General features: G+C 43.4%; 1 protein-coding gene across 1 annotated transcript in view; it reads right to left on the bottom strand.

The window, feature by feature from the left end:
• Positions 1–643: 643 nt before the first annotated feature.
• ltk (leukocyte receptor tyrosine kinase) overlaps positions 644–12,447 on the bottom strand; it is a 182,442-nt gene continuing 170,638 nt past the window's right edge. Inside the window, exons 15-21 of the mRNA XM_072569266.1 lie at positions 11,125–11,254; positions 9,655–9,752; positions 9,374–9,466; positions 8,329–8,430; positions 6,925–7,059; positions 3,654–3,744; positions 644–2,495 (exon numbers count right to left, since the gene is read on the bottom strand). Coding sequence (XP_072425367.1) covers positions 1,710–2,495; positions 3,654–3,744; positions 6,925–7,059; positions 8,329–8,430; positions 9,374–9,466; positions 9,655–9,752; positions 11,125–11,254 — 1,435 coding nt within the window. The 3' untranslated portion in view covers positions 644–1,709. The remainder of the gene's footprint in view (positions 2,496–3,653; positions 3,745–6,924; positions 7,060–8,328; positions 8,431–9,373; positions 9,467–9,654; positions 9,753–11,124; positions 11,255–12,447) is intronic.

A 12,447-nucleotide genomic window follows, 5' to 3' on the forward strand; every position in this document is an offset into this window, starting at 1 on the left:
CCAAGAGAAATATTTGGACAAAATAAATATAAACTGTTGCACAGGAGTTAACATAAAGCAGGGTGTTGAATTATCTTGGCAGTCCTCCAGAATCGCTGAGAGCAACTAATGAGTAAAAAATAAGGCATTGAACAAATGCTGTGTTCACCCATATCCTTGTAAACAATATTCATCAACATTGAAAGGGGATTAGTTGTTTGACTGAGCAGGGGGGGGGAAAGATGTATGACAAAACACCCCATCCCACATTGGCCACCATGCACTCAATGCACTTCTAACTGAAGCTAATTGGAACGTCTGTCTATCGCACTACTAAATTCAGCGCTGAGCTTCTGGAGCCATCTTTGATGATGCACTGTTAATTAATTTTGCTGAAGTTACTGTCTTCTGGAAAAACCTTCACTTGCTCAGAAAGAACAAAGAGTCAATAGATCAGTCTTCATGTCGACAACCCATAAGACATTCAACAGACTCTTGTGCATGTGGGGGGATGGGTTTTCTGACCAAATCCTGGTGGACCTGAGATAAGAATGATCTATTTGAAATTTAAAGTCAAAGATTTATTGATAGCTTTCGGAGAATTTCCCACCATGATGTAAGTGTGACAGAAGTCAGGAAGGTGGACGGGGGGGGGGGGGGGGGGGGGAGGTGGTGGTGCGGGGTGGTGGTTAGGAGTTGCTGAATGGAGTTGGACGGTTAGGGTGAGAAGCTTGTGTCAAACTATAGGAACGTCAGACAAATACTCAGTTACATAGTCCCCATGCCAATTGTTGCTCAAATCACTCCCCCACTCCAATTCTCATTTCAGATCAGAAAATACTGAACAAAAAAAACTGGACACTTCTACAAAGACCAGTCTTCGAAGGGGAACACAGCAAAAATCAAGTTGTAGCATTTCTTTCTGACACTAGATGATACTAAAAAGCATCAATGCAGTTTCTTCATGAATCCTCTGTTAATAAGTGACGTTTCTCCCCAGTATATTTCTTCGGGTTGCAGGGATACAAGATGCATGTCTCTCAATGATTCTCAAAGTACACCTGGGGGGTGATAACCAGGGATAAAGCTGCAGCTCATAATGATTTCAGATGGCCAACTCTTTAAAACTGGTGCGAAAAATTGGGAAATAGTTGGTCGAGGTATTTCAATGGTTCCAGTGTTGGACTTTCAACATGAACTGTAATCCCAATCTGTACCATCAGAACACTGGATCTCCCCTATTAAAATAAGTCAATGACTTCAAAGAACTAGCCCTTGCCCACCCTTGCATTGCTGGTGTCAGAAATGTAAATTCTAGCATCTGCTGGCATTTGGACTGACCACGAGTCAATCGGATTAATCAGTTCTTTGCTGGGCTGTTCCATAGAGAAAATGGCACTTAGCCAAGAGTTCAATTTATGAGGAGGGGGATTTGAGGACCAAAGTGGAAACTGCTACAGATTAGAAATCTTCTAGGCTACATACTCTTCCTATCAAGTCAATAATATCAAAGAGAAATGAACGGAGTGAATCCTGTCTAGACTTTTAATGGCTTTCCAATCTGATGAGATTGCTTATTTCCAACCTTGAGCCCCATCTAGATTTCCTGGCCTTGGAGGAGCTCGCAATCCAATCTAGGTACAGTGTCAAATGGAATTGTGTCTCTTTGCCTCTTATGGATTTGAACTGAACTGAGCAGATCCAGGCAATCTGGCATGTGTCTCAGATCCTTATACAGAGGTGATACTGAGGTCTTCTGACAGTGACAGGCCTGAGTCACGATCTCTTGCTGACTTCTCTGGGTTGCAAAGGCAATGCATTTCCTTGTTGACAGCTGGTATTTTCTGCATGGAACCGTCTTCCTCACCTGCATCCAATGGTAGCCGCGCACCCTCTATATCACAGCCCAGGTCATCATAAGCATAGTTGATGTTTCCGCAGGGGAAGCTTGGTGTTTTCAGAAGAGACTGGCCTCCAACTTCTCCAACTGGGCAGTGGCTGTCTGGGGAAGGGGATTCCCGGGAGCTTGGTGGAGAGCTGCTGTTGCAATCCAAGCCCGAATCCTCTCTCTCAGGGACATTCAGTGGCTTCTCTGCCACCTCGGAGAGCGCCACTGCTCTCTGGTAACTCTCAGAGACCCAGGATCCGTAAGTGGGGTTCCACAAGGTTTTGGTCTGGTTCATCTGCCTCTGCTCCTGCTGAGGTTTAGCCTCGGAGGAGTGACCGGCCCCAGCTTCGTAGTAAAGCCAGTGGCCACCGACAGGGGCCATCTGATGGCTGCTCTCCATCTTGGCACCAAAGCTCTCTCCCTTTGGAAACTCCTGAAGGTGTTGGAGCTTCGATCCGGATTGCAGGAACTCCGCCATCTGACTGGCAGCATGAGGGGTGAGACCCGAGCTGACCCTCAGCAGTGGGGTCACACCACCAGAGCTGTCAGGCCGCATCACCGTATTCCCTTCGTCCTCTGCCGTTGGGCCGTACTCAATGGGGAGGAGGGTGTTGACAATGTCTGGATCCTGAAAATGAGCAAACAAGGCAATTAGACCATAACGCGGATTTCCAGTTACAGAGTACAACAGCAAAGAGCTGATGTTGAACTTGTATAAGACACTCAGCTTGAGTATTAGAAACATAGAACCATTGAAGCCATTCAGTCCTTCAAGCCTGCTCTGCCATTCAATGTAACCATGGTTGATTGTCCAACTCAACACCCCATTCCTGCTTTCTCCCTTTAGTCTTTGATACATTAGAACAGCATCTATCTAAAACTCTTCTATGGACCTGCAAACTAGCCTGACTTCTGTACCCCCAATCTGCCAGTCAGTCAGACATCTTACTGCATCTTGACTGACACTCAGGCTTTCATTAAGACATCAGAATCAGTGCAGTCAGGGTCACTTGAAGCAATCCCTGGCTGGCTAGCAGCCCCTCTCCCCAAGTTTTGGGCCTTGTTTTACACTCATGCTCTTCAAAACCACCAGCCTTTGTTTTCATAGAATCCCTGCGGTGTGGAAGCAGGCCATTTGGCCATTGAGTCCACATCAACACTCCGAAGAGCATCCCACCCAGCCTACACATCCCTTAACATTATGGGCAATTTAGCACGCCCAATTCACCTAACCTGCACCTATCTGGACTGTGGGAGGAAACCAGAGTACCCTGAGGAAACCCACACAGACACGGGGAGAACATGCAAACTCCACACACAGTCGCCCCGAGGTTTGAATTGGTCCCTGATGCTGTGCTAACCACTGAGCCACTGAACCACCACTTTCTCTTTGAGGCAATGGTTCCTTAGTTGTCCCTCCCCCTGACATGCTCCCCCAAAAACATATTACATCTTTTCTCCACTGAGCTCATAGTCTGGGAATCTGCAGTTACATTATTGTTAAACATAAATTTGGTTCCTGTTGCCATCCCAAAACCCCTTTAAAGGACTTCTGAAATCATCATGAAGATAGCTCGATCAAATAAGTTCAAATGTCACCGTGTGTCTCTTCCCTTAGCACGTTTTAATTGCCTTGAAGAATAGCTGTTTATTCAAACAGACTAGCTTGGAACCCTATCATTACAACAGAGGAATATCAAGCGGGGTATTAAAAATGAATCGGATTCCACTGGCCTTGTGTGCCACCAATTCTACCTCATATGTTTCTATTGAGAATGTTCCGTACTTGTGTGCAGTAGTTAATTCTTTCCAATATGGTGGAGAAATCAGGTCTGTACTCTGGTCGGTGCTGCCAACACTGGGTCATAATGCGATACCTAAAGGAACAGAATCAGATAAATTCACCCAATGCCCTCGTTTGCCAATTTTTAAACAAAGTTATTGTGACAGGAAGAATTTGAGTTTACATAATATCATTCATGATCTGTAGCCATCCCAAAACCCCTTTAAAGGACTTCTGAAATCATCATGGTTAGTGGGCGGCACAGTAGCACAGTGGTTAGCACTGCTGCCTCACAGTGCTAGAGACCCGGGTTCAACTCCCGCCTCAGGTGACTGACTGTGTGGAGTTTGCACGTTCTCCCCGTGTCTGCGTGGGTTTCCTCCAGGTGCTCTGGTTTCCTCCCACGTACCAAAGATGCACAGGTCAGGTGAATTGGCCATGCTAAACTGCCCCTAGTGTTAGGTTAGGGGTATGGGTGGGTTGCGCTTCGGCGGGTCGGTGTGGACTTGTTGGCCCAAAGGGCCTGTTTCTACACTGTAATGTAATCTAATCTAAACAAGGAAACACAATGACCCAATTGTGCATAACACAGTCCCACAAACAGCCACAAATAATGACCTGATATTCTGCCTTCAAGATGTTGGTTGATGACAAATATTTGTTAGGTTTCTAGGGAAAATTCCCCTGTTCTTATCAGAAGAGCACTTTGGGACCTTTTACACTTACCTAAGGGTTAGCATCTCACCAGAAGGATTGCTTCTCAGATGTTGCATCAATTCTACAGCACATTGGAGTGCCGACCTGGATACTCTGCACAAGTCTCAGAAGTCCTTTATCACTGTCAGTGGAGTGAGTGTTGCCACAGTGCTATGAAGTGTTTCACATTGTATGAAGGAGGCCTTCCCATTTTTCTCTCTTTGTCTCCTTGAATGTTTGTGCAATACCTATCCCTACTGTAGGGTTAAAGATGCATAGTTCTGGTATTGATTTAAAGTGAATTGGACTTTTTTTTTATTTACAGTTGATTGTGTATGTGTTTTTGATTTACAAATAACATTTGAAATTTTAACACAGCTGAGAGATACTCAATGCTGGAAAACCCTGAGGTTGCTATGGAGAAAATTGCTGAGGATGGATAATAAATCAAAATAAAAGTTTTTGGGTTTGGTTTTAAAAATATAAGTAAGAGGGAGGAAGGCTAACCTGGAGACTGAAGACAGCTGGTGTACTTGATTTCATCAAATAGCTCAGATCTATGTAGTTAGAGTGGAGGAGGAAGTTTGAGAGAATGGGACATGGTTCTGTAAGAGAGAAGTCCACTGTGGAAGAGATACCAAGAGAATGTCTAGTGAGTCTGTGTCTAGTGGGGACATGGTTTGTGACTGTCAGTAATATCTTTACTGATGCCAGGAAATCACATTGCTAGGAATATACCAAAGATGTGAATGATGATCTGTGTAGCCAGACAAAGACTGTAAAGGAACTCTTTTCCAGAGTATTTTGTATATTTTAAAGCCTGTCAATGTAAAAAATATAGTAAAAAGAGATTAAGCTGGGTTAAGTCCACTTAATGGACTGAGTTTAAGTTGAAGCTTATATTTTGTTTAGGAATCATTATCTTAATTATTCTGTTTAACTATTTAACCATTATTACTTATATTTAGTGTTGTTTGAGACTGGACAATAAAGATTATTTTGATGTTTTACGTTACTCCTGGAATTCTGCTACAAATCTTCTTACCCTTGCTTCATCCGTGTATTACATTCTTTAAATGTCTGTGACCTTACCTAACAAATAGCTGAATAAAAACTGCAAGAACTGCAGGTGCTATAAATCAGAAACAAAAACAGAAACTGCTGGAAAAGCTCAGCAGCTCTAGCAGCATCTGTGAAGAGAAATCAGAATTAACCTTTCCAGTCCAGCGGCCCTCAGGGTCACCGGACCCGAAACCTTCAATCCGATTTCTCTTCACAGATGCAGCCGGACCTGCTGAGCTTTTCCAGCAACTTCAAGTTTAGCTTTTAACAAATAGCTGATTTTCCAGAATCCTCAAAAATAGATAATAACATATGGCATGTTTTATATTTGTTTTCAAGTCCTGTTCCTACACACAAGTCACCATTGATCTGTGAATCTCAGCAGTGAATGTATTCAGCTTTCTGAACAGTGGAGAGCATCATAACTCCCTCCCTCCCTCCCTGGATGTCCATGAGTCCACCATCCCACAGAAGATGATCAGGAAGGAGGAACCATGCTGATATCCCTTGCCTTGATGTTGAGGCCAATTATTATAACTCTGGTGTTAGAAATGTTCTGCCCATGAGCACAACCAGCACCATGTTAGAATACTAGACATGGGCTCCCACAATATCTGTATTCTTATATGGACTGCAGTCTGTGAGAGTTGGATGCTTCTTTACTGAGATTACAATAGTGACCATATTTCAAAAAGTACTCTAATGGCTGTAATGTATCTTGGAATGTCTTCAGGTTGTGAAAGGTGTAATTCCCTACTGCCTATATTCAGTAGTCATTGATCCTGTGGTGTTACAGTTCACTCAGTGTTCCGTGCTGTTGTGGCAACAGGTATTTTTCTGTGCAAATTGTGGTTTGTAGCAGTGGATAATAATTGTAGATCTGTCACTATCATGGATCTTAGTTTGGATTGTGTCCTTGGCGGTTAGGGTCGATAGAGACTGTGGGAAGTGCGGCTGTTGGTAAACTTGATCTTATATTGAGCAACGTTTCCTAGGTTTGGCACAAGCCTTCACATAAAGCCACATAGACACCGTTGCTGTATGATCTTATAATGTCGACCACCTATTTACATTTTTAGCATTAATCCTTTACACCATAGGAGAGGTTGCAAATTTGCTGGCTGATCAACAAACTCTCCCAGTTTTACCTCCTGCCACTGGAAGGATTTGCAAATTGAATCTCAACCTGTCCGACTGTGTCATGAACACACCTTCCTTGGCAGGCAAGTGCTGGAGTTAGATATGAATGTGAAGCTTCTGGACAAGAGACAGGAACGCTACCCACTGTGCCACAAAACCTCCACTGAAACTGATTCATCATTTTATTGGCCTCTAGTCAGCAATGTTGTTGAGCCTGTACCTAATAATGTGAGTCATCTCTTTCTAGCAATATGAGTAATCCGATTTGAGTCAAGTGTTCTGATTCTGGTTCGGTAATATTTAAGATTAAGCCCTTCCCGGTGTTGTTGCATCTTACTAGTCAAATTCATACTAACCTGAGATCAAACATACTTACACAGGGCTTGGACAGTTCTTGGGTGGATCCATTCTTCCACCACTCGTTACAAACTCCAGGACTTCCTGATTGCTTTTGCAGGGGTATGGCATGTATCCAAGTGACAGAATCTCCCACAGCAATACACCAAATGACCTACAGTAACATTTGAAACAATGAAAGAACTTGGTGCTTACTTTCTTGTCCTGGGAAGGTCCTAGAGGCACTTTACTACCAATGGAAGTTTACATGCTGAGATATAGGATAATGCGGCAAACAATTTGTGTTCAGAAATTTGTGTTCCTGAAACAGCAATCTTCCACAAACAACCATGTGATAATGACCATATCATCTGTTTTTGGTGTTAGTTGAGGGTTAAACATTGACCAGACTCTCTGGGTACCATGTCTCAAAATGCTGCAGCTAAATGTCTGGATAGGCTTCTTCCACAGATCAAACATTCAAACAAAGAACAAAGAGCAAGAACGAGAACAGGCCACGCTATTCAATAAGCTCATGATTGATCTGATTTTAACTTAAACTCTACATTCCTAGACATCCCCGATGATGCATCACCTCCCATGGTCATCAAGGATCTTAAAAATATTTAAGTATTCTGCACCGTCTTCCTTTTGAGGATGGGAATTCCAAAGACTCTCAAATGTCTTAAGAGAATTTCTGTTTTACCTCACCTCTGATTTAAATGAGCGAACCTCTTTTTTAAAGTAAAATACCTAGTTCTGGATTCTCCCACAAGAGGAAACATCCTTTCCACATCCCCTTGGTCAAATCCCCTCAGGACCTTATATGGTTCAATTAAATAGTTTCTAACTCTTCTAAATTCCAGAGGAGATAGACCTGGCCTGTCTAGACTTTACTCATAAGGCAATCCACTCTTGCCAGGTATTTACCTATTTCTGGCTGTCTCTTCATGGATTTTACACTCTCTTATTTCTCTAGCATGTTGGATGTTTGAACTCACTCTTAGAGGCTGCACTCCTGCCTAGACTGCTACTGCTCTGAATCTCTTGCATCTTTAGCTTGTGCTTAACTCACTCTCGGTAATACTGTTTCTCTTCTGTTCCTCCTTGCATCTCAACCACATCTTTCTTTTTGTTGTGCTCTAATAGGGAAGTTGTAAACTCTTTGAGTGATAAACAGGCACCAGAGCAGGTTGGAATTTAATGCCCTCCCCCAAGGCCAATTCAGGTGCTGAGGTAATGGGCAGGAGGGCGGCAGATAGGTTCTCTGGAACATTCCCACCTCTGCTCCAATAAAGACTGCAATGGAGAAGCTCATGAACCAATTGGAGCTCACAAATGGCCCAGCCAGTGACGCCTAGATCCCATGAGTGAATAAGTTTGACCTAATTGAAGACCTGATTTACCATAACCCTTGTTGTGTTCCAAGGGTCTGTTATATTACCATGTATCTGTCTTGGAGGTGAAGATTCCTTCAAGGAAAGCCTCTGGAGGCATCCACTTGACTGGCAGCATGGCACGTCCACCTTTTCTGTAGTAGCTTGCCCTGGATTCAAAGATACATTAGATGAAGGAATAATAACCACACCTATAAATGCAGCCAAGCTTCTGAAGATAACTCCTTCACATACTATCAACAAGTCCATTTTATAATAATTCCTTGTGACATTGTAATCCATCTCAAGATCTTTCCCGGGGTGTTATTAAAAAACATTTGACACTAACGTGGGAGAAACAATCTGACAACTGAGAGACAGTGCCGACGTCAATGAAGTTGAGCTGTCTGAGGTCAGTGTACATATAGACCCAGATGTTGTGGTCTTGGATGAGACAAGGAGGTGCAGCCTATTGGTGAGAAACAGAGGGGCCTAGACTTGATCTTTGGGAAGCTCCAGGCTTGACTGGGGACAGAGTGAGAGCAACAGAAGAGAGGTGTTGATGCGCACAACCACCTTAAAAGCTCATAGATAACTAAATCTGCACCATGTGGTTAGATTAGATTAGATTCCCTACAATATAGAAACAGGCCATTTTGCCCAACGAGTTCATACCGATCCACCGAAGACTAACCCACCCAGACCCATTCCTCGACCCTATATTTACCCCTGACTAATGCGCCTAACTCTATGGGCAATTTTGCATTGCCAATTCACCTGACCTTTGGATTGTGGGAGGAAACTGGAGCACCAGAGGAAACCCACACAGACACAGGGAGAATGTGCAAACTCCGTACAGACAGTTGCCCAAGGCGGGAATCAAACCTGGGTCCCTGGTGCTGTGAGGCAGCAGTGCTAACCACTGAGCCACCATGCCACCCTATGTGAAGTGTGGCTTAATAGACATGTTGAGACAAAGATGATCTGATGCCTAGTAATGGGGTGGCACACTCTGACATAGAAGTGTTTGTACAGGTCTGGTGATCAATTGGAAAGCTGCAGAACTCACTTCAGCTCAGCTCAGCTCAAGCACATCAATTATGGATGGCATACCTATAAATATCTCGAGCCATCCCGAAATCTCCAATTTTGGCTGCTCGCCTGGGTCCACTGCAGGTTAGTAAACAGTTTCTTGCTGCAATGTCCCTAAGAACAAACAAACGCAGAAACAGAATTAAATACCACTGACACCAATAAATACACGAGCTATATACAAATACATATCTGCAGTATAATTACTGGTGTGACCACAAAGGGCAGAACTATTTAAACAAACAGACATCCATTTTTCTTCTACCTAAAATAAAGTTGGAAAGCTGAAAATCATGACAAACCTGTGTATAAAGTGATTATCTTCCAGGTATTTGCAGCCACAAGCTATGTCCTTGGCCATGTTCAGAAGGTCTAGCATTGTCAATGTCGATACATGCGTCTGAAACAGAGTAACACATGGAGTTGTTGTGAGGTGCTCCATTCAGGATGGTCCAAATATGGGGAGCATTTAAAGGCTTCGATCAATTTCAGATCAGTCAGTGAACCGCAATAAATAAATTAGCAGCTACTCTTTAGGTAACAAATCAGTTATTGATTAGCGTGGTGCTGTAAAAGCACAGCAGGTCAGGCAACGTCCGAGGAGCAGGAAAATTGACGTTTCGGGCAGGAGCCCTTCATCAGGAATGAGGCTGGGAGCCTCAGGGCTGGAGAGATAAAGGGGAAGGCGGTGGGGCTGGGGAGAAGGTAGCTGAGAGAGCAATAAGTGGCTTGAGCTGGGGGTGAAGGTGATAGGTCGGAGAGGAGGGTGGAACGGATAGGTGGGAAGGAAGATCAACAGGTAGGACAGGTCATGAGGAGGGTGCTGAGCTGGAAGGTTGGAACTGGGGTAAGGTGGGGGAAGGGGAAATTAGGAAACTGGTGAAGTCCACATTGATGCCCTGGGTTGAAGGGTCCCAAGGCAGAAGATGAGGCGTTCTTCCTCCAGGCGCGGGTGGTAAGGAAGTGGCGATGGAGGGGGCCCAGGACCTGCACATCCTCGGCAGAGTGGGAGGGGGATTTGAAATGTTCAGCCACGGGGCGGTGGGGTTGATTGGTGCGGGTGGTCCGGAGATGTACTCTGAAGTGATCTGACCTATCACCTTCACCACCACTTCCATCCATCTTCTGCACTCTCAGCTACCTTCACCCCAGCCCAAGCCCTATCCCCCTCCCATTTATCTCTCCACCCCCGAGGCTTCCAGCCTCATTCCCGATCAAGGTCTTTTGCCTGAAACATTAATTTTCCTGCTCATCGGATGCTGCCTGACTTGCTGTGCTTTGCCAGTACCATTCTAATCTTGACTCTGATCTCCAGCGTCTGCAGTCCTCACTTTTGCCTCATAAATCAGACATTGCTAAATGGATTCACAAGGGCACAGGTTGTGGTCTTACACTCATCAGGATTGGGGATGTAAGAAAATCAATTTGGCTCCTCAGATTCTCGCCCTGATGATTTTGAGTCCCCTTTTGGCAACACGGTGGCTCAGTGGTTATCACTGCTGACAATGTTTTTTTGTTTCTGGTTTCCAGCATCCAGAGTTCTTTGTTTTGTTTTTATCGGAGATGTCTCCCTTGGTTTGGTTTCACACAGAAAGTCTCCAGATGAACTGGAGGAAGGGCAGAAAAGATTCACAGCCATTTTACAGAACCAGTCAAAGTTATCAGGAAAGACTGAATGGATTTGAGCTCTTCCTGAGGCAAGTGAAAACTGAGGAGTGACCGGAGGCAGACCTCTTCCAAAGAATATTGTAAACTTTCACCTTCGTACTTACAGCTTTGGGCCTGTTTTCACGAAGGAAAGTCTTCATGTCTCCTCCGGTCATGAGCTCTAGAAGAATAAACCGAGGCAAAGCTTGCAAACTCACACCGATACATCGGACAATATTCTGATGGTTAAACTTGCTGTTTAAAACAGGAGGAGAGGATGGTAAAACATGTAGATACAATACAAAACGTTCTGAACAACAAAGAAACATCAACTTATCAACAGCAATCAGCAAAATATTTAACACTATTGGAATAATGGGGAAAAATATTCCACCTTCACTCGACTTCTCATCTCAATTAACTGTTCTATTTTTGGATGGATTACTTCTTTGTAAAATATAGACAAGTTCCTTAAACAATTCGGTTTAACAAATTTCTGGCTGTAAGAGTATCAGCTGGGAGGATGGCTGGTTGCCTTAGGATGCAAGTTTAAAGTTACTGGAAAAGAACTCAAGGAGAGAGATTAGGAAACTTTTACGCAGAGCTACGGGGGAATGAACGAAAAAATTGGACTAATTGGATAACTACTTCAAGGAGCCAACACTGGCAATATGTGCCAAATGGCCTCATTTTTGAAAAATAAACTCCATGATTGTACTTCTCATAGAATTGCTAAGTTTAGGAAATGGAATTATAAGTTACTTTTGCAGGAAGACGCATTTTACCTCATTCAAAAAATATGTACAGGTACTCTTTCTCAAAACTCCAAATACACGGTACCAAAAATATCAAAAACTGAAATCTTGCACAAAAAGGCACCCAGACAAAACAATCCTCCTGCCTCTAGCCCTCTTCAGTATTACTTAACTGTTCTCTTGTTTAGTATAACACAAGGAATAGGATGGCAGATAAACCTGAAATGCAGTTCATGGTAATGCTGTGCATCACTGCACACTCATTTGTCTTCACGTTTTGTAGACTGACCTTCAGAAACGCTACTGAGTGTTCACCTATTTCAAAGCACTTGCTCAGCTTTTGTTAGTTTTCTATGTTGGCATTTATATCTCCACTGTGATGTTATTCACAGATAAAGCCGACCAGCCCAGAATGTTAATTCGGAGCAGGACTCCCATGAAATTTAAAATGACAAATTTCTTTTAATGCTATAATTGTATTGACCACAATTTCCAGCCAATCCTTACAAACATTAATGATCATTGATGAATTATCCTCTAGTCAACTGTTTGGATGATTTTTTTTTCCTTCAATCTAACCGTTTTAAGCAAATTACCAGAGGATTATATTATGTTATAACCAAGGGATTTCTGTTCATTTTAATCTCTCATCTGCAGAAGTGATGATGGTTGGGACCATTTTATCAGGCATTT

The sequence above is a fragment of the Chiloscyllium punctatum genome, chromosome 4 (assembly GCF_047496795.1).
Source record: "Chiloscyllium punctatum isolate Juve2018m chromosome 4, sChiPun1.3, whole genome shotgun sequence".
NCBI lineage: Eukaryota > Metazoa > Chordata > Chondrichthyes > Orectolobiformes > Hemiscylliidae > Chiloscyllium > Chiloscyllium punctatum.